At 35.6% G+C, this 24,344-nt stretch overlaps 2 protein-coding genes across 3 annotated transcripts in view; one reads left to right on the forward strand and one right to left on the reverse strand.

Moving 5' to 3' along the window:
- LOC5567380 (RNA-binding protein Musashi homolog 2) overlaps window positions 1-22,218 on the forward strand; it is a 190,939-nt gene extending 168,721 nt beyond the window's left edge. The window contains exon 8 of one of the 2 annotated variants that reach the window (XM_021853082.1): window positions 21,919-22,218. In XM_021853082.1, coding sequence (XP_021708774.1) covers window positions 21,919-22,084 — 166 coding nt within the window. In that variant the 3' untranslated portion in view covers window positions 22,085-22,218. Of the gene's footprint in view, window positions 1-7,556; window positions 8,881-21,918 lie in introns of those variants that run through there. The other variant, XM_021853084.1, reaches the window with a different exon arrangement.
- The window catches only part of LOC5567396, a 126,064-nt gene that overhangs the window by 89,539 nt on the left and 12,181 nt on the right, over window positions 1-24,344 (reverse strand). The window lies entirely within an intron of this gene.

The raw sequence follows: 24,344 nt of genomic DNA on the forward strand, positions 1-24,344 counted from the left end.
AACATACACACATCCTGGATTCATTCGGACAATTACGCGTCTGCTAACATTCTGTGTTTATACGCGCAGCGCGTAATATTTGTAACAATAACCCACATTCAGTTCATTTTAATGCATAGTCTAACGTTTGTTTGTAAAAAAATACAGTAGTGATGTGTTTTAGTGAAAAAAAAGATTCGGGAATGTCGGAGACTACATGTATGTGAACGGTGAACACTATACTCCAATACTAAGCTTCCAAATCAAAGCAGTGAGAAATACTTGATTTTAAAAATACTTAGGTTTCGTAATGGTAGCAATAATTTAATATACTCTATTTCTCTGCATACAAAGTGCTCTTGTCCATTCCAAAACGTTACTTAAAAGATCTATTAGTAGGCATACCTTTGTTCTTATAGCTGCATACCGCAAGTCGATTGTTTCACCTCTTTCCACTATCTTAGTTCGATCTTGATACAAACGATAACGGTACACACCCCCACATCAAAGCATTGTTAGTAGAGTAATGCAATCGGATCAGTAATATGCAAGCAAGGGAGATAGGCACACTCTGGTATAATAGCTCTTACGGGGATGTAAAACGATTGCGGGCGGTTTGTGTGCTCTATTAGATAGTGGATGGGAAACATGATGAATAGCTCTCTGGTATTTTCTGTATGTAATAGCAAATCATTAGGCTGCGGACGCGCGCGCGTGTGTTAGAAAGAGAGATGTAAGCCAAACACCTATCGTTTGCGCGGTATCATGACGATAATAGTATTAGAGTTCAAACCCGAAGCGACAGCCGCTGTATGGCTGTTTTAACACCTAATTAATTGATGTACGTTTTGTAGTTGTTTCGTTAAGTTATGGATCTCGTTCCCTCAAAATGCTCCATTGTTTTAGTACCCGTCCTGCAAGTACTTTTCTTTTCATCATAGATACAATGTTGAAATGCGGTTAACATTATTCTGTAATCATAGCGTCCATTTTTTATATTAAATTATGTCCTGCATCCGCCGTAAATACGTAATTGTTTAAAAGATTCAACTGATTATTTTTACCGAATTTTGTTTTCCATCATCCCTCAAACAAGCGAGCATCTAATTATCTCAGTATTTTGACGGTTTAGCATGTAGTTTTGACAGCCCAATCACATCAGATTGATAAGCGGAAAATCTGAGTGTTTCCTCGCGATATTGGATTCGTTTGCATAGGTTTGGCTTTAGATCGATTCGATTTTTCAACGTTTACAATAGCAACTTTGATGTGATGGCTAAGATTGTGTATTTATGTTCCATGTATTTAAGTAAGTGTAAATTATTTGCTTTACGTTAATGTGCCTGTACATTATTTTAAACTAATTTCAACGTTGACGTCACTGTGGTTGAAAACAGAAACAATATTCGGAGTTGGATTGATACCGGGGTAGTTGACCATTTGCCTGTTCCATCTTCTTTGTGTAGAGCTCCAAGTTTGACAGGATACTGGTTTACAATATATGGAGTATCGAGTTTCAAATAGTAACCGATTTTAAAAATCAAATAATGATTATTTACCGATTACGTAACTTTTTCTTATCAATAATTATAAGCGTAGTAGTAGCTTTTGGTGACCAGCAATGTTTAGAAATTCTGTATCTTCCTAATTGTAGCAATTGTTGATTTTTGGTAGTCATTGCATGAACACATTCAAAGTGGAAAACCCTACATTAGTAGTTGGGCTTGGTATTTGGTATTTGGTATTCGCAAATTCAAATTAGGTGTTTGTCAAATACCTATATGCAAACTTTTTTTTTCATTTTCAAAAAAATGTTCGTTTCTAAAAAAAATCGTCTTTTGAACATTGTTGGTGTAATACAAATCAAGGCGATTGTCTTCATTTTCATGAATTATTTTTAATCTAACTTGCTAATTCTATAAAGTTTTTGTGCTTAAAAATTATTTTATAATGTTTGTGATAGTAAAATATTGTTTTATTAGTCTTGATTGTATTCAAATTTTTATTCAAAGAACACATTCTCTTATTATGGTATGCTATTTTGTTTTTGTATTTCAATTATTATCCACTTATTCAAATCGCTATCACAATATTGCGAAAACTTATTGAAGAATTTGGAAAAATCAAAAATTGTAGTATGTTTTTCAAAAACACTACAAGGTCTGATATCTCAATTCTTACAAACAGAAGGTCGTATTAGAATCTTGAGTATTAGCCATATATACAATTTCCATTTTTTTTTTTTTTACAAACAGTGGCACAAGCAGACAAAAAATTGATCGTGCACCTGTAGGAAATTGCTAACACTGATCATCAATTGCTACAATAAGTCTTAACCGGGTTAAACTTATAACATCTTTCTATCAACTCACCACAAGTGGTCACTATTGTTGGCACTCAATCCAACTCCATCCATCAATGCATTTTACTCAGCTAACCGTTTTTCGAAAATCTGCTTTATTTCATTTTAGTTTTATGTAGTTTTACGTTAACAGAATGCAGTCGTCTTTCTCTACATTCATGTACAAAGCAAAGCAACGCAAATACTGACTTAAGTTTCAATACGCGGCCCCGGCCTTGAAACAAACTTTAACTTAAGCAAGCAAGCTTAATAACAATGGCTTTTATTCCTAATTTATGTTCTAGTTTTTAGTGTAATTTTTAACCTGTGTTTTAACCGGAAGACTTTTTTCCTTTAAGTTAGCAAATAAATCAATCATTCAAGTACCCACACTCTTCTGTGTTTTTATATTTTCCTGCATACTTATTTCTTTTTCTCTCAGTTGTAAATTTACTAACATACATCTTTCAGCGCTTAACCCATTTTTATCGAGTCTAGAGTGCAAGGAAGGGGTAGCCGCCAGCGTCGTTGTAGTTTTGATAGTCACCTCAATAAAGTCATCTCAGCTCAGCTGTCTCAATTATTCACGGACTGCTTCACGGTAGGGCATTAGTTTGTCATTAGCAAATATGTTACGTAATGTGCATCGTCCGTCGCCGTGATGTGACAGTGATCTTATTTCGATCGCTGCGCCCAGCCAAATCTCGGCAATCGGCGATCATCCTGTCGGTTCCATTCGCCTGGTTGTGCACCGCCACTATTGCATAGCTACTAAATTGTAAAACACTGGGTCGCCAACGCCGTTAACATGTTAACGCATATTTTGACATTTAAATCATTCATGAATTATGGGCGAACATCAAACTATACCCCGTCCCGTCCACCACAAGACGTACCGAGTAATTTTATGTACCCCCTATTTATGTCTCCACTAGCAACAGGCGGTTAGTTAGTTGATGCACTTCGCGCCTATACCGTTAGAATTTGGTGCGGATTTATGTGCTGTCTGTATTTTGGAGTACCTACTCTGCCGTCACCTATTAATAGACTTGCATCGTTGCTTGTCCGTTGCGAAGAACAGCTGGGTTAATAAATTTATTATTTATAGTATTTTGCCGGTTCGAAGCGTGCTAGTCAGGTTTGAAATTCCTCCGGGGAAGGGAAATCGTACATTTTTTTTTCTGGCAATTCGCGTGAGAACTACCCTCCTCACGTTTTTTCTTTGCTTTCCCGCGTTCCATTGGAATTCTCCTAGCTTGTTGACACGAGAAGGTGCAGATGAGGCTGGTATGCGTGCAGTTTGACTGATCTTCTGATAATGCATCTACTAGCTACATTTGTCAAATATTCAACGTCCATCTTCGGGAAAAAACTATTTCTCTTTGTGTCATTTTGCAAGTAACGGTATTGGTAGCAGATCTCTTTTTAGAGACTCGGTTACTTTTTTTTATGTAAGTCTTTAAAAATCATCTACTTTTGATAACATTTCCACCTTTCGGTTTCTAAATTATCTTATCTAAGCAAAATGATCTCTTAAGTCACTTTTCCCTATTCCTCCTTGCAGTGAGCCCTGTTTTATTTTTTTTTGGGTTTTCTTCTCATTCGTACGAGACCATACCAAAAAAATAATCTGTGGCGCATTCAGAGACACCTCTATGGAATCAATTCAGAAATTTCTCTAAAGATGTCTTCAGTAATTCTCACAATAATTCGTCTTGAAAATCCTCCAGTGTTTCCTCGAGGGATTTTAGCTGAGTCCTCCTCGGGTCTCCTTTAGCAGTCCAACGCTGATAACCACAATAATTTCTGCAAGTATTACTTTAAAAAATCCTGGGATTCTCCCAAGATTTCCTTCAAACTTTCTTCTAGTAATTCTTTTTTTTTTTTTCGATTTATCCATCTATTACAACAAGTATTGAGTATCGTGTATTTGAAATCAAAAGGTTAAGCTCTTTTTTATGGTTTTCCTTTAGAAACATCTATCGGACTTATTACTGAACCTTTCCTAATTTATAAAACAAATTACTTGACAGTTTGTTACATAAATTCCTGCTCCAATTTTTGATTAGATTCTTTGAGAACTTTTCCGACATGTTTTTGGAAAAAAAATGTTCGGTAACTCCTGAGAAAATCATAGGAGAACTATCTAGAATAATTCTTAAAAGAATTTTTCGATAAATTTCTGTTTTGAAATATCAGGACAACTTTTAACGAAAGTTTTAGAGGAAGTCCTTAGTATTTTCTGTAGTAATTTCTGAAGATATCCTTTCAGAAATAACTGGTTGAATTCTTAAAAAGTCTTGAACGTAAATGTTGGAGAAAATCCTGAATGAATCTAGGAAGGGCTGAGGACACTCTGAGAAGTTTATGTTAATTTAGAGGAATTCATGAACAAATCTCTCAATCTCTGTAATAATTTCTGGAGAAATCCTTGGTTAAAACCCTAGTTGAAGTCTTAATGGCATTCTGAAAGAAAATTTTTCTGAAATTACTTGGGAAATCCGTGAATCGTCACTTACATAATCACTGTAATCCAATTCAATAACATCTAGACGAAGAATAACAGACATTCCATCAGGAATACCTAATAAATTTGTTCTAGGATTCCTCATGAAGTTATTCCAGGATATTTGTCCAAACATTTCTCTAGCGATTTCCGCAATATTTCATCTAGCGATTGTTTTAGCAGACTTCCAAAGATTCTTAAATTTCTCATAAATCCTTCAAAACAGTAATTTAGAGTTTCCGTCTTAAAAGGCTACAGCTATTATTCTAGTAATTCCTATATTCTTTAGGGATTCCGATTGAGCTTTTCTGGGTTAACTTCAGAAAATCTTAAAACATATTATCCATGGTCCAAGACGAGTGGCGCATCTAGACTTTCCTGGGCCCGACGCGGAGGCAGATTTTGGGGCCCTCAAGATTGAGGTATGTGCCGCCACTGCATCGTAAAAAATAGCTACAGGATTAAAGTCAATCTACTAATGCAGTGGCTCTCATCTACCTTCAACATTTTTTGGAAACGTTCGGCAACTTTTGGAAGACCCGTCACGAAAATTTTGAAAAAATATCTGGTGAAATCCTTGAACAAATTCCGGAAAGTTCAATTCAGCAAATAATTGAAAAAAAAAAAAACGTTGGAGCTATCATTAGAGGTATTATTTTGCAATTCTCTGTAAGATCTAGGATAAATATGTTTTGGAAAATACTTTGATGAAAAACACTTGCTGAAAAGCGAAAATATTTATTTGAAACTCTGTTAAAATTCCACAATCTCAAGGATGATTTTCTTGAGTGCACGTGGCAGTATTTCCTGGAATAAGTCATGGACGAATCCAAGAAGGACTGCCTGGAAAAACTGAATGTCGAATCCAAAAGGGTCACCAGAAAGAAATCCTCAGAGAAATCCCAAGGAGAATATTTGAAACACCAAAAAAAAAATTGTGTTAGTAACCCTGGAATTATTTGCAAAGGAATGCTTGAGAAACTTCTGAAGGGGGGTTTCCTTGGTGTACGGATAACTTCTTGGAGGTCTCCTCAGTAAGACTCTTGGTAGAACTCTTGAAAATTTCCTGGAATAATTCCTATAGGATTTCTCTAAGAATTCTTGAAAACTATCTGGGTGGAGTTTTAAACAAATCTTCGAAATCTCTGCTGCAGTTTATTGAAAACCCTTCATAAAGTCCCGATGATATTGCTCAGAATATGATGCAGAGTTTCTACATGAAAACGCTGGAAGAAGTTCACTGGAGTAGTTGCTAATGTAGGTTTGGAAAGAAAGTCAGCGAACATTTCTGCAGGTAATCCTGAAAAAAACCTAAACCAACTCTTGGAAGTGTTTGCGACATTTAAACTAAATTTTGGGAATATCTCTGGAATTCTGGATAAGATGTTGAAAATATTTTAAGAATTAAATTCGATAATAATTCGTACAAACGCATGCCTATGATTCAACTGTTCGAAGGTTACTGTATTATTTTTAACTTGAGTGACATTATGACCTGCTTGATTCATATCGTGAAAAAATGTATAAAAGACCATTAGAAGCTCACCATGGTTCCAGATTTTTTTGTATTCAACAAACTTAGTTGGAAATCATTTATGAAGAAATTATTTATGAATCCATAGCCATAATTCCCATTCTGTGATCTAAAAAATATAAACCTCAGGGTTGCATCAAACTAAAATTAGGCTTAGGGCCATATCATGCATATGGTCGATTGAATAACACCAGTTTAAATGAAAACAATTTGCAAAACTATTTTTTCTGGAAGACCATAACATTTGGGATTCTAAGGTCGCGATTATTCCGGGCCACTCGACCCACACCCCAATCTGGCCTTAAATGATTAGGATTTAGGGACAAACAAGAGGCCCCCCATACATCACCGATCTATGTCTACTCCAGAAACTTCTTGTCTTATTAATTTTCATTTTAGGGGCTTACAACTTCCAGCAATTTCCTGCAAGCTATGTCGAACTTTGAGTGCTCTTAGTGCCCTTACAGTAATTTTTGAACCCCCATGAGATTGGGGCCCGGTGCACCTCCCTAGCTACGCCACTGCTCAAGACGTCTTCTGGGATCCAGAAGTTCCTTCATAAATCTTTGGCATTTCTCAGTTTCCTAAGAGATTGCTTTGGGATTTTCTTAAGAAACACCATCAAACAAAATCTGAAAAAAAATCCTCAGCGATTCACTAGTCAGATTTCTGGAGAAAGGCCTGGATGAGTTATATATAGGATATATTACTCGAGTATATTTCTATGAAATTTCTAGAAGAATCTCCGTAGAAAGCTTGGTAACAAGTTGGAATTTTTAAGAAATCCTGATTGGAATTTTTAAGAAATCCTGATCAACAATCTTACTTGAATGTGAATTTTACTTTGTAAATTGTAGACATCTTCGATTCAGTTAGAAATGCCTTGAAAGAAACAACGATATCCCGTCTCATAGCACAATCACCTGTTGATAACTCACTACTCAATTTGCACAATTCTGTAACACTAGGCCTTACTCCTCCGAAGACATGGAATTCATTCAAATATGATAGGAGTTCGTCGTCTTCTTTTAGTAAAATGCCTATCGACATAACCCCCTAACAAAGCCCACGCTAGTGTAGTGTTCTAACACCGAGCTACGAACCGGAACCGGTTGCGGTGGTGGAAGCATCCGAATACAGCCCCCCAACTCACGGTGTCCTTATCATTCGTGTTCCTTCCCCTCGTTCGATTGCAGAATTTTCCCCGAAGCGCACTGTTGAAAGCGGAGAGAGCATAATTTGGTTGCAGCAGGCAGCATCAGTATGAGTACACTAGCAGCAACATGGCCAGCATGAGTGTGATAAATGGCGCGTAAGTGTGATATAACGATCCCTGCCCGAGTGGCCGAGTGGGGGTGCCAAAAAAGAAGGAGATTAATCCCAAATACACATCTCGGCTTGCGCTGAGAGGGGTCCCTTAGTGTTTCTTGAATCGCTACATGATGGATTAGAGGAGGGATCTCTGCGTCAAGCATGGGATTTGCGTTTTAGTTCTTTAGAAAACCTTTTGTGTACAAGACTGCCTTTTTTAGTGTGTATGTATGTTCTTTTAAACGTTATCGATTTAAGTTGAAGTAGAATGTATGTTTTAAGTGATATTTTAGTTGGGTAACTTTGAACTTACTTTAATTACGGTTTAGTTCGAACGAGGCGTAGTTTTATGTTGTATCGCTAATTTGTAGATCAGTGTATCTTATTTTAATTTGAGCGCGTTTGCGTCCGTCAAACAGTATTCATTAGAGTTAAAATGTTGTCTCGAGCGATTATCAGATTTTTAATTTGCACGTTTAATCTTTAAATTTGGTCGTGTAAACGAAAGACAAGTCGCAAAAGACGAAAAAGACCGAGAGTGTGATTTCGAGGTGGTACACATGTGGGTCTAATGATGATTGCTTTGAGTTGTGCTTTACTTATTGTGTTTTTCAGATCATTTGTTACTCGTTTAGGAAATCATTAAGAGGCATAATGTGTTTTATTTTTTTTCTAATCTGTAGAAAATATGCGTTAAAAATTTCAAAATACTTGTCCTTTGTACTACGATATGATTTGGCCATTGTTTGTAAGCGAAATCCATTGATATAATTGAATGGAAACATTTAACTAATTTTTATGTTTTATTTTTTATGTAATGCGTAGAACCATTATTATTCCACGTTACACAGAAAAAAACGAAAACCAAGAGAACTTGCCTGACGGCGTAATTTCAGCTGTGTATCTTTTTAATCATCAAATTTTAAATCGAAGTCACACAAACATGAGCATCTACGCTTCTCAAGAAATATGGCTATTCTAGAGCGAAAATTACTATATTATGTAATTCTTACAAATCTGAAAAACCACAGATTTTGGATGTTCCCGAAATTTAATTTAGCAGTTCTTTTGAGAAAATGATGGTTGAATTCTTGACGCCATCTATGTCTAGACTAACACGTGAAAAGGGTGGACCAATTTTTGGGAACCGAAGCTTCTCTCTTCTACCGTTTTGATTCATATTACGGACACTTAAGGCCTCAGTGAATTTAACAAAAAAGCATGTAAAATAAATCACTCCGTATGTTTCCTCCGCGTTATCGAACCTTCAAGCCCCTTAACTTTCGAATGGTGAGTGAAGATTTCGATTCCGAAGCATAAATAATTTTGAATAAATAGAAATGTGTGGACTTTACATGATTCTTATTCCGGACACTTCCTTACTTTTGCTTCATATTCCTGACACTTCAATTCGAATTCCGGACAGGTCAAACAAATCATAGATAGAAAAGTTAAATCATCAAATGAAATCGTTAAATCACTAAAGAAAGTGAGAACTTTTGAATGGCGAAAATTGAAACATTTCGTGTGAAATGTTTCCCGTACAAAGTAGATGTCCGGGATTTGAAGCTGACGGTAATATGAATCAAAACGGTACCTCTGGCAAATTTCGATTTTTTTTTTTGTAGTTTTACTGACAGCGGTATTTTATCGAAATGCGCCATGAGTGAACGGGAGAAGCAACGGTTTGTTAAGGTTGATTCAATATGCTACAAAGTCCTTGAAACTTGACGATCCTTCGTGGATTCCTGAGTTATCTTATCGTAGATACGCTGCTCTTCTACGCCTACTTGTCCCATGTTCTATGTAAACCTTATGGACCGAAGGACAAATATGCGTACTCCTTCTTTCAAAAGATGCCTGTTGGTGATAAAAAACATGGGAATGGGATGGGCATCTAATTCTTCCGAAAGAGGTGCACTTTGCGAAAGAGGACCACGTGATTATTGAGCTGAAATCGAATTCAGGTTAACTTCTGCGTTCATGAGTCCTCTCATGGCGTAGTGGTTAACGCGCCCCAACTAGAGATCGGGGAGTCGTGAGTTCGATTCTCACTGAGAAGACGTGTAACTTTTTCGCAAATCTTCACATCAATTTGTCCATCTAATCCAATTGCAAATTATATGTAATGTTTAGCTTTTCGGTAGTTGTTAAACTTCCACTCGGCTGGTTGGCCGTAAACCACGATTCATAATTAAAACAAGGATAAAAAACTGTTTAGTCAAATGACCATTATGCCTAATGACCCTATGGATTCATCACTTGGAGTTATTTTTCTATTGACGGACTCCTGTCAAGATTTTAATGTCAGAATACTGCCATAATTTACTTCTCAAGCCTTTGCTTGCTGATTACTTGAAAAAATCTTGAATCTTGGTGGATTCCTGACGATATTTTTGAAACATTCCTCCTGAACTGTTTTAGTGAATAGCTTTAATGATCTTTAAGCTGATTTCTAAAATGAAATCTTCTAAGAATTTTTGTTATATTCTTTGACAGCTTTGGAACAAAATTGTTGCCAAAATCGTTCTTGCAATGCTACGCGACGGATTCTTGGTGAATTTTCGAAACTCTAGTCAATTGGAACCTAATGACAGAAAAAAGCACTCATTTGTGCCTCATAAATAAATTTGTAATATTATCATATACACATTCAGAAAAGTTAATTCCAATCAAAAAGCTGCATGTGACGACTAAAATAGATTAAATTATCATCTGTTGCTCAACGAGCAGAACTCTATTTGTTTATACATTCTACCAAGAACCTATAACTCTGCGCTATAACGTACCCAGTAATCAATGTAATTAGACGCTCGCCCATTAATTCCTATCCCCCCCGTGCACGTTCCCATCAATCCATTCGTTGCACCGTTCGACAACCTTTTCGTTATAAAACGCTTCAACGTTATAATTTTACCTGCCTGATTTGCCATCGTCGGAGTAGATGTAGATGACTCTCAAATGCGGATCTCAACTTTATGTTTGAAAGTAATTGCGAATTCGATCAAGCTGCCATCCTAGTCGTGTATAGGGTGCATTATTTCGAATAGTATATCTAGCTAGCAACTGTCATTTTGTAAGTAGAACATGAATCTCTTCGTGTTTCAATGTTTCCTTTAATTTCTGTCTTGCTATCGTTTGATTTTACGTTTTTTCCCCTCAATAATACATCAAAAAGCGCTGTTGATGATCGATTTCGTCTGTCCAGCTGCTTTGTAGTGGTTCCGAACGAAGACTATCTGACTAAGTTCTTTCACACTCATTTGTATAGAAATATAAGTTTGTACGAGTATGCGTTTGTAACACATTTCGAAATAGCCTATATATCATAAACATACTAAGTAGAATATTTGGTAGCCAAATGTTTGGATCGTACTTTTTCTTACATTTATTCGAAATTAGTGAAAGTAGCAAAACTGTTCTTACATTTTTTACCATATGGATCGGTATCGCGTATTTTAGCATGATTTCTTTCGTTTACCCCCTTTAAAGCCAAAAATAAATACATACATAGTTTGACGTTTAAACAATTTGTTGATGTTTCTTCGAAGCAGTTCGGTACGAATTATAGTAGTTAGTGTATTTTAACTCAGTAATTATTGACTTATGTCCTCTGTATTAATGACAATATCCACCGTTTGACTTTAATTTAGACATATAGTTACTGTTCACAAACCTTTAAGCGATAGAATATTGTTGCTAAGATGATACAAGCGAAGCTAAATTAAACATATCCACTTACTTAGCGTATGAAGCTGAAGTGACGACTTAAACTTTAAACAAACTAATCATTAAACAAAACAAAAAGAGTTATGTATTCTGAAATTATTGCGAATGAATAAAACCAAACGATCTTCCATAGGCAAGTAAATAAAAAAAAAGAAATAAAATCCTTAATCGATAGCAAACTAAGCTTCATCAACAAGAGCTAATACGTAGTAGTACTACTTTATCGGATAATCGTTTAAATTATCATACCCCATAAGCGCACGTGTCCGAGCACGCTGTCAATCGGTAAAACACACTAACTGCTAGTGCAAAACCTCAAAAGCTGTTGAAACGTCAAATCATTCCATGGGAAACGGCAAAGGCACACGTGCAAACTTATATCTCCCGTTAAAATGAAATCTAAACTTGTGAGTGAGAACTTAGTGAAACTTTACATTACAGCGGATCGGCTGCCGATGCCATAAAATGCAATATTTTGACTAGTCTTCTTTCCACGGTATGTTTCTTCTCTTTAGCGTTCGACGAAACAGGAAATCGCATCCGTTTTTCTGTTGAAAGTCTTACGCTATACTCTTTTACGGAAGAATATGTGGGTAGTTGTTGTTGTTGCAAACTTTTTGCATATGTGTCTTCTTCCACTTTGGGCAGAGGGCACCGTTGTTGATATTATTGATGTAGACAACATTTGTGTAAAGCTGGAAATATTACACAATCAAACAAACAAATCTAAGAGAAAATACAGTTGCGTGGACCAATCTGCCTGAGCACAAAAAACGCAAAAGCAAGCGATACGAGACAGAACAATTCAATCACTTGCGTCAGATATTTTCGAAGTTTGAATGATTTAGGACAGAAGAGTATATTATATAAAAAAATACAAACAAACAAGAGCTTTGTGACAAAAGACAAACGCCGTGAACCGGAGGAGCATTAGTAGATCACTTATAAAGCATACACACAAAATGATCCACATAAAAATTGAGAATACTATGAAAATAATCCCATCGAATTTTGAATTTTGCGGTTTTGATCGATTTTAAGACAAAAATAGTAGATTGTATAAAACAACTATCACAATATATAAGAGCAAAGAACAACCGAAACCTTATATGTTAAACCAAAACAAAAAAGATAAATGTTACAAAACAAACCAAATCAAGTGAATCGGTACCGATCGATTGCGCAATCGGTTGCCACCGGACGACTTGCAGGCGATATTCACTTTGAAGATGACTAGGGCAAATGTACCATTAGTGGTGCACCTAAGGGAAAACTGCTAAAACGCAGTGTTAAAATCATCAAATATATGATTTTAACGTATCAGTCGATAGATTTCAAATCCTTCTATCATTCAAATGTATAAAAATCACGATTCATTTAAAATTTCCCTGTAAAAAGCCTTGCACCAATAATAGGAACACTGTTCCTTTAGTGGAGGTATGTTTTAAGAATGGTTCCTTTAGTGGCGCAATCCATTGATTTCTTATGGGACCCTCCACTATGGGTACTGATGCACCACTATAGGTGCAAAGGAGCAAAAATGTTAAGCAAAATAATTGTTTTAAATACTTTAACGGTTAAATTTCATGAATATTTTTCGATAACTTATATCATTTTCGCATCGTACATCATAGAAAAATATCACATAGCCATAAATTAGTGCGAAACATGTCAAAACACACTACCTCCACTATTGGAGCTACCTCCACTAAGGGAGCGTTTGCCCTAGTTCTAATAATAATAATTACTCGAAACAGTGACCATTTGCAAGCGAAACACCATGGCTGCTGTTTCACTATTAATAACGACTGCTTTGGCCCGTCAGCTAAAGTTAAAAACGGTACCGCTCTGCAGTCGCAAAATGTGTGACGGCAGTAGCCGTAAGGAATGCATCAAAAATTGGCAGCTTTTTATACTCACTTCGTTTTGATCTTCCACGAGAAAATTCACGAGATTCACCGTGCTGGTAGGTTATAGAAAAAACGGGACGCAATGAAGGACCGAGGGGCACCGTTCAGAAATATTAGGAATTTGTTAGAGTTTTGTCGATTGTTTTAAATTAAAAACGGTTGAAATTCTCAGCACTGAAAAATCCCGAAGTCAGGATGTTTCATTTTAATACTTTTCAATATTATTTAATCAAAGTATTGAATTGCTACAAATACTTATACAAAATTAAAGCACACAAACACAAATTATTATACTTAATGCTAGAGCCAGACATAAGACATAAGCAATCACTTGGTAGAACGAAATCGAAGAAAAAGCATAATTTTTCGGCAAGAAGTAAAACAAAATCAAGGCATTTCGGTACGGAAGGCATGACGTTATCATATACACATCACACGTATGAAGCAATAAATGCACCGACGCTTGAACCCCAATTGCGTGCCACTCTCAAAATGCTCACTTTGCAATGGGGAAGTATCGGGAGTGACTGTTTAAAAAATATCGTAAAGTACGGAATTTGGCAGACTTAGTCGAAAAAGTTTTTATTGACGCTTTTGTTCGTTACCTTCATGCGAATTTGGTTTGAGGTTTACTTTATTTTGAATCTTATCTTGATTTATTTAAATCCATGTGGATGCCTTTAATATTTCATCGCATCGGTATAGGTAATAAAAAAACTGTATCAGATCGTTACATATACAGAAATTGTGAGGTTTTACACAATTCTGTATTAGAAACTTACACTTTCTGTATAAAAACCTAGCGTGTAGCGATATTATACATTTGTAAGGTTTTCATGAAGAATTGGACCAGATATTGTACTCTGATGAAAATCTTTCATCTATGTAGCAAAGTATCTATCTGTATTATTTATATTAGATAGTTTCCTGGAAATGTTCGATCATCATTGTAATTGTTTTTGCGGAGAACTTTGATCCAGTTTAAAGCAAATATTTCGGTTAACGTCACAGGCATCCACTTGCCATCAAAATATCCTGCATTTTTATATGTTTATAGTCAGAACATGCCACGTAACAAAATAGGCTATCCATCATGATTCAGTTTCTCAGAAAATAAACATGCCCCACCTATAGTATTCAAACTGATCTAGCACCAAGAAAATAAGCTCATATTTCCTAAAAAAAAATATTTTTGTTAGACGAACCCCAGCTTTCTTTATTTTGGATAGATAGTCACTTCAAAGACTATGATTGACATCAAAAAGTGGTAAACTCATTGACAATACTTTATTTGAGCAAAAATTAGATAATATGCTACTACAATTATCGTGCAAACGACACGACAACACGTAAAGATCATTAAAAAACCATCTCGAAACTGATTCTAAGGTGCGTTTCGATCACTATTCATATTTACTAATATCTGAAATTATACAAACACAGTCTCGTCGAAGACCTGCAGCCATAAGAGACAAACTCACACAAAGACTCTTTGAAAAAGATACACTTACACTCTCAAACAAAAAAAAACATACATATTGGAGCAACCTTATTTTTAGTAAAAGTTGATATGAAAAGTATAAGTAAGTAAACCAGCACGTTCCCCCGATTTACGAGGGGGCGTCATAAAACTGATAAGCAATAAAACTTAGTTTTTATATCGAGCAAACAAAGTTAAAAGACATAATTTAGTGAACGCGGAGAACAAGGGCAGATGGGGGGGATACAAGAAAAAAGGGGTCACGCTAAAATTTGCAATGTTTATCGCTATTTGTCGGACGTGAGTACCGAACGGACAAACATATAAGTAAACTTACTATTATACACTTCATTATACAATTGGAATAGTGAGAAAGATGAGAAGTAAGCCGAGAAAGAAAGAGGAAGGAAGCGCGCGTGTTATCATTATTATAAGTAAATTATTGACAAATGGAAAACCAAACCCAAAAGCAAAAGTGCAAATGAACAAAAATACACGAAAAAATACATGCAAAAAGCTACACTTAGTTTGTTGGAAATGTTTGGAAGTTGGAAAGAAAAGAATTAACAACTAGCATGAGTAGTTAGCGTTTGCTAATTCAAAATGACTTGGGACAAAAGTGTTCTACGCTAGGCTAGGCTTTGTTGGGTAGAATCGTTGAGTAGAACGCAAGCTTTTTGTCTAGGGTAGCAAAGTGATTATCCCCGCCAGAATATCCTCAGTTGTTTGAAACTCTGTACAGAATTTGACAAACTCCTGAAATGCTACGAGGCGTTTCAACGCTTGGTTGTATAGAAGTTGAGTTGGAAATACAAGCAACAGTTTGTGATGATTGGACACAAGTAACATTAAGGTAATGCGGGTGTAGTGTGGTCGGAATACCTAAGTTAGTAATTCTAAAATCAGTTCACCCATTTGAAGTCCCCTGCGTTAGTAGTGGCTGACAAAATTTGGCTGGTCCAAATCGTAGGATCCACTATTGACGGAAGGCAATAAAAATGCAAATCAAAAGCAACCGAGCATTGGCTGTACCTTAGATTTATTAATTCACTAACCCCTGCATAATCCTTAAGTATCCTACATTTGATCAGTATTGGAATAAAGTAAAATGTGTTCCTCGGTTTCGGAAAACGAAGACAGTGGGCTGAGACCTAATCCGAAGGTAATGTGATATGTTTATGTACATTTTTTAATACGTATGATTGAGCAAATTGTAAGCAACCATCCACTTGTTCTACTTTCCTGAATCACACTCTCCTACGCTCTATTAGTAGTAGTGTTTTGAGGCAGTAGTTTGCAGTAAGCAAAAATGAATAAATTACGCAACATGACCGTACATAGTTTGATGAACAATAGTACTCGTAGAGGTATCATTAGACTGTTTCACGTGTATAACCTGAGAAAAGTAATAAAAACAAAACATATGAATAGAACCACACAAAAAGTATTAAATAAATATTTATATATCTATATATACATATACATATTGTAGAACCATAGCTATGATTAGTGCATCTGTTTGATTGCGTATGAAAACAACATTGTATTGTAATTATTGCCAAACAATTTGGTATCGAATAATCAATAAACCAACACAATGCATCTGTTTGACAGCAACAGAGTAAGCTAACGATACATTTGTAGTAGTGATAGAGCACACCACTATTTTTTACGATGTAGAACAAAGATAATATTAAATACACAGTTTGTAGTACTTCTGAATCCACCACTCCCACAATTTTCCATTCAGTTCAGAACGACTCGATCGAACTATTTGAATCGTCTCCACCAGTGACATAGTTTCACAAATACATCTCTCCTAACATACACACAGGTATACTTAAAGACCAGCAGCATTTGGTACAGCAGTATCAAACCACGCAAACCGATTACGTAAATACACCAATTCAGGCAAACTATTGACGGGCTTATGATACTTGAGTCACGCACATAGCGACTTACATTTTATACAGAACTTGTCCCTCACTATCACCCTTACGTTGGTGTACCCCGACTGACCGCATCAACGTTGCTGACAACACGCAAACAATGCGGTAAACAGCACAACTAATGTTAGTATGTGTTCGTACGCGTTGTTGGAGACCACACTTGCATAACACACACACACACATCTGCACACTACTGTGATTTGTTAAAACTCGTTGAGGCAGCCAATTGTATGTATTTTTCTTTGTTTTTTTTCTTGATTGACATGGTGTTTGTGATTCGATTCTACTCGACATCAACTCGGATCAACTTCAACAACAAAAACGTTCACGATTATTGACGATTGCAAATGAAAATACTTGATAAAACGAAATAAAGTGCAACGTAAATCGAAAATTGAGTATTGGTTTTCTATTTATTATTTTTATAAGCAAATTTTGTTCAATATTTTGTGTAGGTTCTGTAATACGTAATAGTTAGATAATGTTGTAGGTGTATTCAGTTTCGAATAATTTTCTATGTTATTTATAATAACCAACGGTGTAGTTAGATGCTCTAGTGCACAGTTTTTTTTAACTAATCATTATATTCTTGAGTAGATCTTTTGACGTCTGGTTTTATGTTGTAGTTTTTGTAACTGTATTTTCCTTAGCAGGTCATATCCCACGCACATCTAACCGGTTGGTATGGTAAATTTCGGTGATTTTCACAGGGTTAAAATCAGAGTTGCTCGCTGTCACTATCAACGCTTAAAATTTGCTGATTTGTACAGGCCGACTGCGATAAAATTCGGATCAATCTACATCATATCATTATCATGCTGTCTACTCCATCACAAGTGCATTAATGGCGATAGACTATGGATATCACTGATGGGTTAAGTTTAGCCTTAAATTAAGCAAATAAAATGGCAATTTATCAGTACGATATTTTTGACAGCGTTTCAGATAGGTAAAAACTATTTGTTGGTCACTGAAAAACAGTAATAGCATGGATAATTACCACGTGATCACTCATTCCGCAGTGATTATGATCTAGAGTGCGATGTCGCATCACTGCTTTTGGTTGTCAAATCAAAGTGATATTGATAGCTCGCAAGTGATAGTGATAGTTTTAGACCATCAGCCATCAGCTGATATGATTGATATTAAGCAACTCTGGTTAAAATTGTATACTTGCATTGATTTTAAGCAGAGTATTGAAAAAATGACTTCTATTAGAATCATGGAAAAAATTCCTTGAAGAATTTTTGGTTATATTATAACATTTTTTACGAAATGGTATCAAAAATATTGGGTTTGTTTGCGGAGGAAATCCTTGCTTTTGGATCATTTCTTTGCATGGTATTGACGGTAGTCCAGCGTCAATTTCTGGCCTGACGAAAATCTTTATTGTTGATAAATTTACGTTTATCATGAGATTTTTGGTCACATAATCATCCATATCCACGTATGAACTCACCAAAAGTTTTTCAGATATTTTTCAGGAATTCCACAAGAATGAATTACCGCAAGAATTACACCAGCAAATCTTTCATGACGTGTGATTTCTCCAGCTACTTTGCAAAAACTCTTGAAGAAATATACATCAGCACTGTAGATTCCAACTTTTAGCACAGAAATTTGTTCATTAGTCATGTGAAAACTTAAATCAATAAATCCGTCACAAATAGTGCAACTAAACGATTGAACATGGTCCAGGAATGCCCGTTGAAAGTTTTTATTAAATATCTTTAACAATGTTTACTATTAATTCCGTTTAATATACGGTTTGAAATCTCTCCTAGAATTTGTACACTATTTCCTTCTGGAATTTAAACAATAGTTGCAGTTTGTATAAATTCAAGGAATTTCGATATTCCATCATGAACATTCATAATACAAGTGCTAAACTGAGCTTGATTGGCTACCCGTTATTGTCAGATTAGCTGTACTTAAACTGCTGGCATCGCTAATATATGAGTGCGGGTTTATAGGCAGTTTACAGACAACAATTGTGCCCACCACATCAGGTTGAATAACCAATGATGTTAAGTAAGCAATAGATAAATTACACTGCGTTTCGTCTCAAACATCAAAATACCGTTCTTCACTAAATTAAGGGTGGATGAAACTATTGCCGTTTCAAAAATATTATAGCATGTCTAGTTTTTAAGATATTGACTGTTGAAAATGCAAAAATTGTCAATTTCAGTCCACTTGCATGCAAGTTTTCCAGCTTGTATGGCAATTCATTCGTTTAATTTTCCACAAAATTCAAACTTCATGTGTACAACAATCACAACAAAGTTCATAATACTTTCGATGCTCAGAAGTTATTTTTAATGTTTTCAAAAAGTATTATATTTTCCCATAAAAGTGAAATGAAGAATATTGTATGGAGAAATTATATCTGAAATGAAAGTTAAAGTCATATATTGCATGCTTGGTGGATTAGATCTTAAACAGATTGATAAATCACACTTTAAATTTTATGTAAACATCAATTAAAACAATATTTTCTACAACTTTGGTGACCTGTAGCTAAAAATTGTAACGTGCTAGAACATTCCTGAGAACGGCATCAGATACAGCAACCATGAATCTACTAGAGACACATAAGTTGATCCTTGAGACACGCAAAAATGTCATTTTTGTTACGCTGTGTAACAGAACCACAAAGTACGAAAGGGAATGTCCTGATATTGAACATATGACCTTCTAATTATAAAGCAGAAGCGATAGCCGTGATACCCCTTCAAACGACTCCAAAATATGTTTACACTAAAATGTAGTTCTAAAAATGAGTTCTGTTATACATGTATTTACTTAGTCATGTGATATCGCTCGCGACTATAAAGCAAAGCTACCATTATCACTTGTTGAAGGTGTCTTGGTTCGATTCATGGTACGGTCAAGGACCTTTTCGCTCTGAAGAGAGTTTTTACTCACTTTCCTCGACATAAAGTATGATCGTTTCTGCAGCTCGAAATATTAAAAAAAAAAACACTTCGCTCAAGCTCTTGATTAATGATTTAAAAAGTACCCTTTGAATATTACTTAAGTGGCAAAGCAGGTTAAGAAGCGTGGGGATGAAATGTTACAAAAGAAAAAAATAATATCCATGAATAGCATATAATAATATGCTGCATGTAACCACATGTTAATCCCATCTTTGCTGGATTTCGGATTTCATATAATGATATGGTATTCACGTACGTCCTATTGACTCTTACCGCAGACTGACGTTCAAGTGTTAGCAACTTGTGTAAGAAAACATGGCCGCCACAAATTGCCACGTGGCAATAAGCTGACAGATGGCGTTCTACAGGTGGCACCACAGTAGAATATAGAATAAAATTGTTCCTGCTTCAACATATGTCTGCGCTCCATCACCATTGTCTAATCAGTCACCGAATACTATTTCCAACCGGTTAGCTAGTGCTTCTTGTGGTTTTGTGGCATAGCTTCTTGCGTGATCGTTAGTTGATGCCAACAATAAAGACAATACAACTCTAATATCATATAGAAACCAAAAAAAACATCTGTCTAACTAAACTCCTTCAGATCCAATCCACCTACTTAGAAAGACACTGGCATATCATGAACCGAAATCGTAGACTTCCTAATCCCAATCTGATATTTCCTCTCCCCTCAGTCCACATACTGTTTTGTAATGTGTCCTCAACGGTTTGGAAGACGCGCGAGGATAAATTCTTGAACCCAACCAAACAACTGTACTCTCATGCATGACAAAATAAACACCCACGAATATCTCAGTTGCGTAGGATATTGTATTATATAGCTGTAGAAGTAATCATGAAACGCGCTAGAATGACACACTTTGTGAATTTAATAGACAGCAAACCTATACGAATCAACACACTCTTTATAATGTACAACTCATTTGGAAGAGGAATGGCGATAAGTCGTACGGAAACGTGTAAAAAGTAATAATGATCGAACTGTATCACACTATAATCCACTTATGCCATAGATTTTCCCAGTAGAAGTAGATGCAAATGTGATGTAATATGTAGACCATTACCTAGTGTGAAAGTAATAACTGAACTTTTTTGAAACAAAGTAAAACATGAAATATGAACATGGAAGAGTAGACTGTGTTGTATGATATTTGTACTGCTGGTTGACGAACCAATTGCTTGAAAACAATATATATATATGAATAGCTCACAATATGACAACCTACATATGTATGTAGAGTTTAGCCAAGTAATAATGTCATGATTCATGGCAAACTATTTCGGAGATTTTTATATTTTACTCTATTTCTTAGTTTGTAGTTATGCTTTAAGTAATCAGCAGTAGTTTATCTGTGTATCAACTTCAAAATCTGAAAGAGTAACTTTGTTTTGCACATTTTTTCGAAGCAACATACGTTTGCCTTACTTTGTTTAGAATCTTGAGTATTGATATTCAACAGCACTCAGATTGAATCAAGTTTGTCGATCCCATGTAATTAGAATAGTTTGTTTTATGCAATTTGAACATCACTTACTGATATGATAAAATATAATTAAACCAGAACAGCAACAACAATAATTACAGGAATAATTAATATTCACGTATAGTGTTTGAAGTTGAAATAAAGTATTGGTAGTTTAATGAACATAAAAAAACAGCAAAGCGTAGTTAGTTGTTTTCTTCTGCTTTTTGTATAAACCAAACCAAATGACATTCTTCATGTATTCTTCTCCCTGTACGGATATTAACCTTCATATTGAACGGCCATTCTCAAGTAGTTGATTGCTGCATTGTCCGCACTGTTTTGTGTTTACTCATCTCTTGTAAACTGTATAAATCCATATCCTCCCAGTACATATGTCTATTAGTGCGTCACAGCTTTTTTGCGTCTCATGTAAGTACAACATATTACTATTTTCGACCGTAGACAGAGTGACTTCATCCGTTAGGTTAGAGAAATAACTTCGTTTACACGTTTATTCTAAATTAAAACAAACTTCTTTTTTTCTCTTCATATTTTTGTTATCGTAGATTACAGGGAAGCATGTGACAGATTAAGCCGCGGATGCATGCCTTAATACATCTAGAAACTTCAAAATTGTATTCCTAGTCCGACAAGCAATGATATTTAACTAATTTTAATTATGTTTTCCCATGTTAAAATCTGGACACTTACTAATGAAACTATATGTACCCTCCGTAACAACTCCTTCCACAGTATCCCACACCGTTCAGGATTTGGTATTCATATGGAACATGACCGACCCGTTGGTGGTGAACCCGGAGATCGAACTACCCCAGTTGGATATCAGCAACAACTATACGACGGACTGTACCATCGAGTACTCGACGGGGAACTTCACCTGTCTGGCGGTGGTGTTTAACTTACGACGGCGTCTGGGTTACCATCTGTTCCACACGTACATCCCGTCGGCACTCATCGTCGTCATGTCGTGGATATCGTTCTGGATCAAACCGGAAGCCATTCCGGCTCGGGTTACGCTTGGAGTTACATCGCTTCTGACTTTGGGTGAGTACGGTATTTAAATAGATTATGAGAACTTCCACAATTATTAACTGAGAGCTTTCTTCGACAAAGTTGCCATTTTCGCATTCGTATATCGTGTGGCAGGTACGATGATACTCTATGCCCAGGGAAGTCAAGAAAATTTCCATTATGAAAAGATCCTGGACCGACCAGGATTCAAACCCAAAAACCATCAGCATGACTTTGCCTTGTAGCCGCGGACTCTAACCTCTCGGCTAAGGAATCCTCTAACGGAGGATTAGAGGACTTATTTAGCGATCTTTTAAGGAATTTACTAGAATTTTACAGAATACCGGGAAGAATATTGTTTTCAATCAATCTACTACATCTTTGGGTAGAATTGTTCGAGCTAGTTGATTCAGGAATTTAGCCAAATAGATCTCCATAATGTGTGAGTATATATTCACCAAAGAAATACGCTAAATATTTTCCATGTTTTCTCGACTTCTGAATACTGTATCCAGAGCCGTGGCATGGTTCCATAGAGTATACCGTGTTAGTGGCCAATAATCTATTGGGCGCCCAGTTCGTATACAAGGGTTTTTTTTTCATCATCCCTAAAACATATAGATATGGCTTTCAAATGGTCGGTGTTCAAACAGACAGGACTAGCTGATATTTTGGCGATCAAAAGATACGTTAAGAACTCCATCAATTTTGATTTTTCTGAAAAGACCTGATAATAAATCTTCGAGCTGTTTAGTAGAATACCTATGAGTAGTTTAGTACTAAGGTACCGTGGGGCAAGTGGGTAATGGAATTCGCATAGTTGAGATTCTTCAAATTCTAGAGACTTTAAATTGAAACAAATGAGGTCGTGTATATTTTTTAGCTTGACTCCCACCAAATATAAGCAGCATGCTGAAATAGATTTTAATGAAAAATTGAAGAAAAAAATACAGAAAATGTTTTTGAAAAATGTCTCTTTACTTTTCACTTGCCCCAAAAGTGGGGCAAGTGAAAAGTTTACCGTTTTGAACAATAAATTCAAAAACAAACAGTCATATTCACGATTTCTATTAGCTTTAACATTTGTTAAGACTTCCCAATGAACAATAACATAAGTAACATGTAAACAAAGAAAATGTTATTCTTTTCACTTTAATTTTCTTCTCTTCAGTTATGTTAGTTGAAATGATTCGACAACATTATAAATGCAACATTTCCAATGCTAGTTCTTACATTATAGGACAGCAAGTGCATTTCTGCTCTGTAGAATTTCCACCGCTCGTTATTTGTTTTTGAGAAAGTCGGATATAACGTCGGATAACTCTTGGGGAGAAATCAAACGGAATCCTTCAATAACGTATTTAGGATCTTTTTTATGTGGATAGACCTATACCCCATTTTTATGTTTTGAACTAGCTTTACATAGACATTCCACGAGATTTCCATGTGTTCTCTAATATTGCAACATTTCAGTCAACGTCCTCCTTTCAATTGGCTGCCCGAAGTAGACATATTAATATTGTAATGTTTGGTAACATCTTTTAGAGAAGTTCCATGATTTCTTATAGCTTTTAACGCTTGAGTATAGTGTTTCTTGAATTATCAGCACGTTATGTTTTTCTATGATAATTGCGAACCATGTTTACTTATGGCTACTTAAAGAGAAAACACAAATTCAATCTCTAATGATAAACTTTTCACTTGCCCCACCTGATAAGAAAATTGACGGTGTTTAAATTTAGTTATTTTTAGGTCTACGTCAAATTAATTCTAAAACTTTTTTTATTGCAGTTTGAAACTGTCACAGAGGACAACTAAGAAGTGGTACAGGAAATTATTTTTCGCAACTTTTTTCCACTGAAAATATTAAAATAAGATTGTACGCCGCCAACTTGTTACGGAGTAACAGTTGACAGGTTAACAATTTTTCGCTCTATTATGCAATAATGACTGAAAAATCTCAGAAATCTCTTACCTATCGTATTGTTCTCAATGGCCTCAAAGGTTTACGCATGAGTTTAAAACGTTAATTCACATATTCAGTAAAATATATCAATTGTTTTCACTTACCCCATTTACCCACTTGCCCCGCGGTACCTTATACCATTTAATTCTACTAGAGTTTGTATCCTTTTACAGATACGCGT

Source organism: Aedes aegypti, chromosome 3 (genome assembly GCF_002204515.2).
Source record: "Aedes aegypti strain LVP_AGWG chromosome 3, AaegL5.0 Primary Assembly, whole genome shotgun sequence".
NCBI classification, from domain to species: domain Eukaryota; kingdom Metazoa; phylum Arthropoda; class Insecta; order Diptera; family Culicidae; genus Aedes; species Aedes aegypti.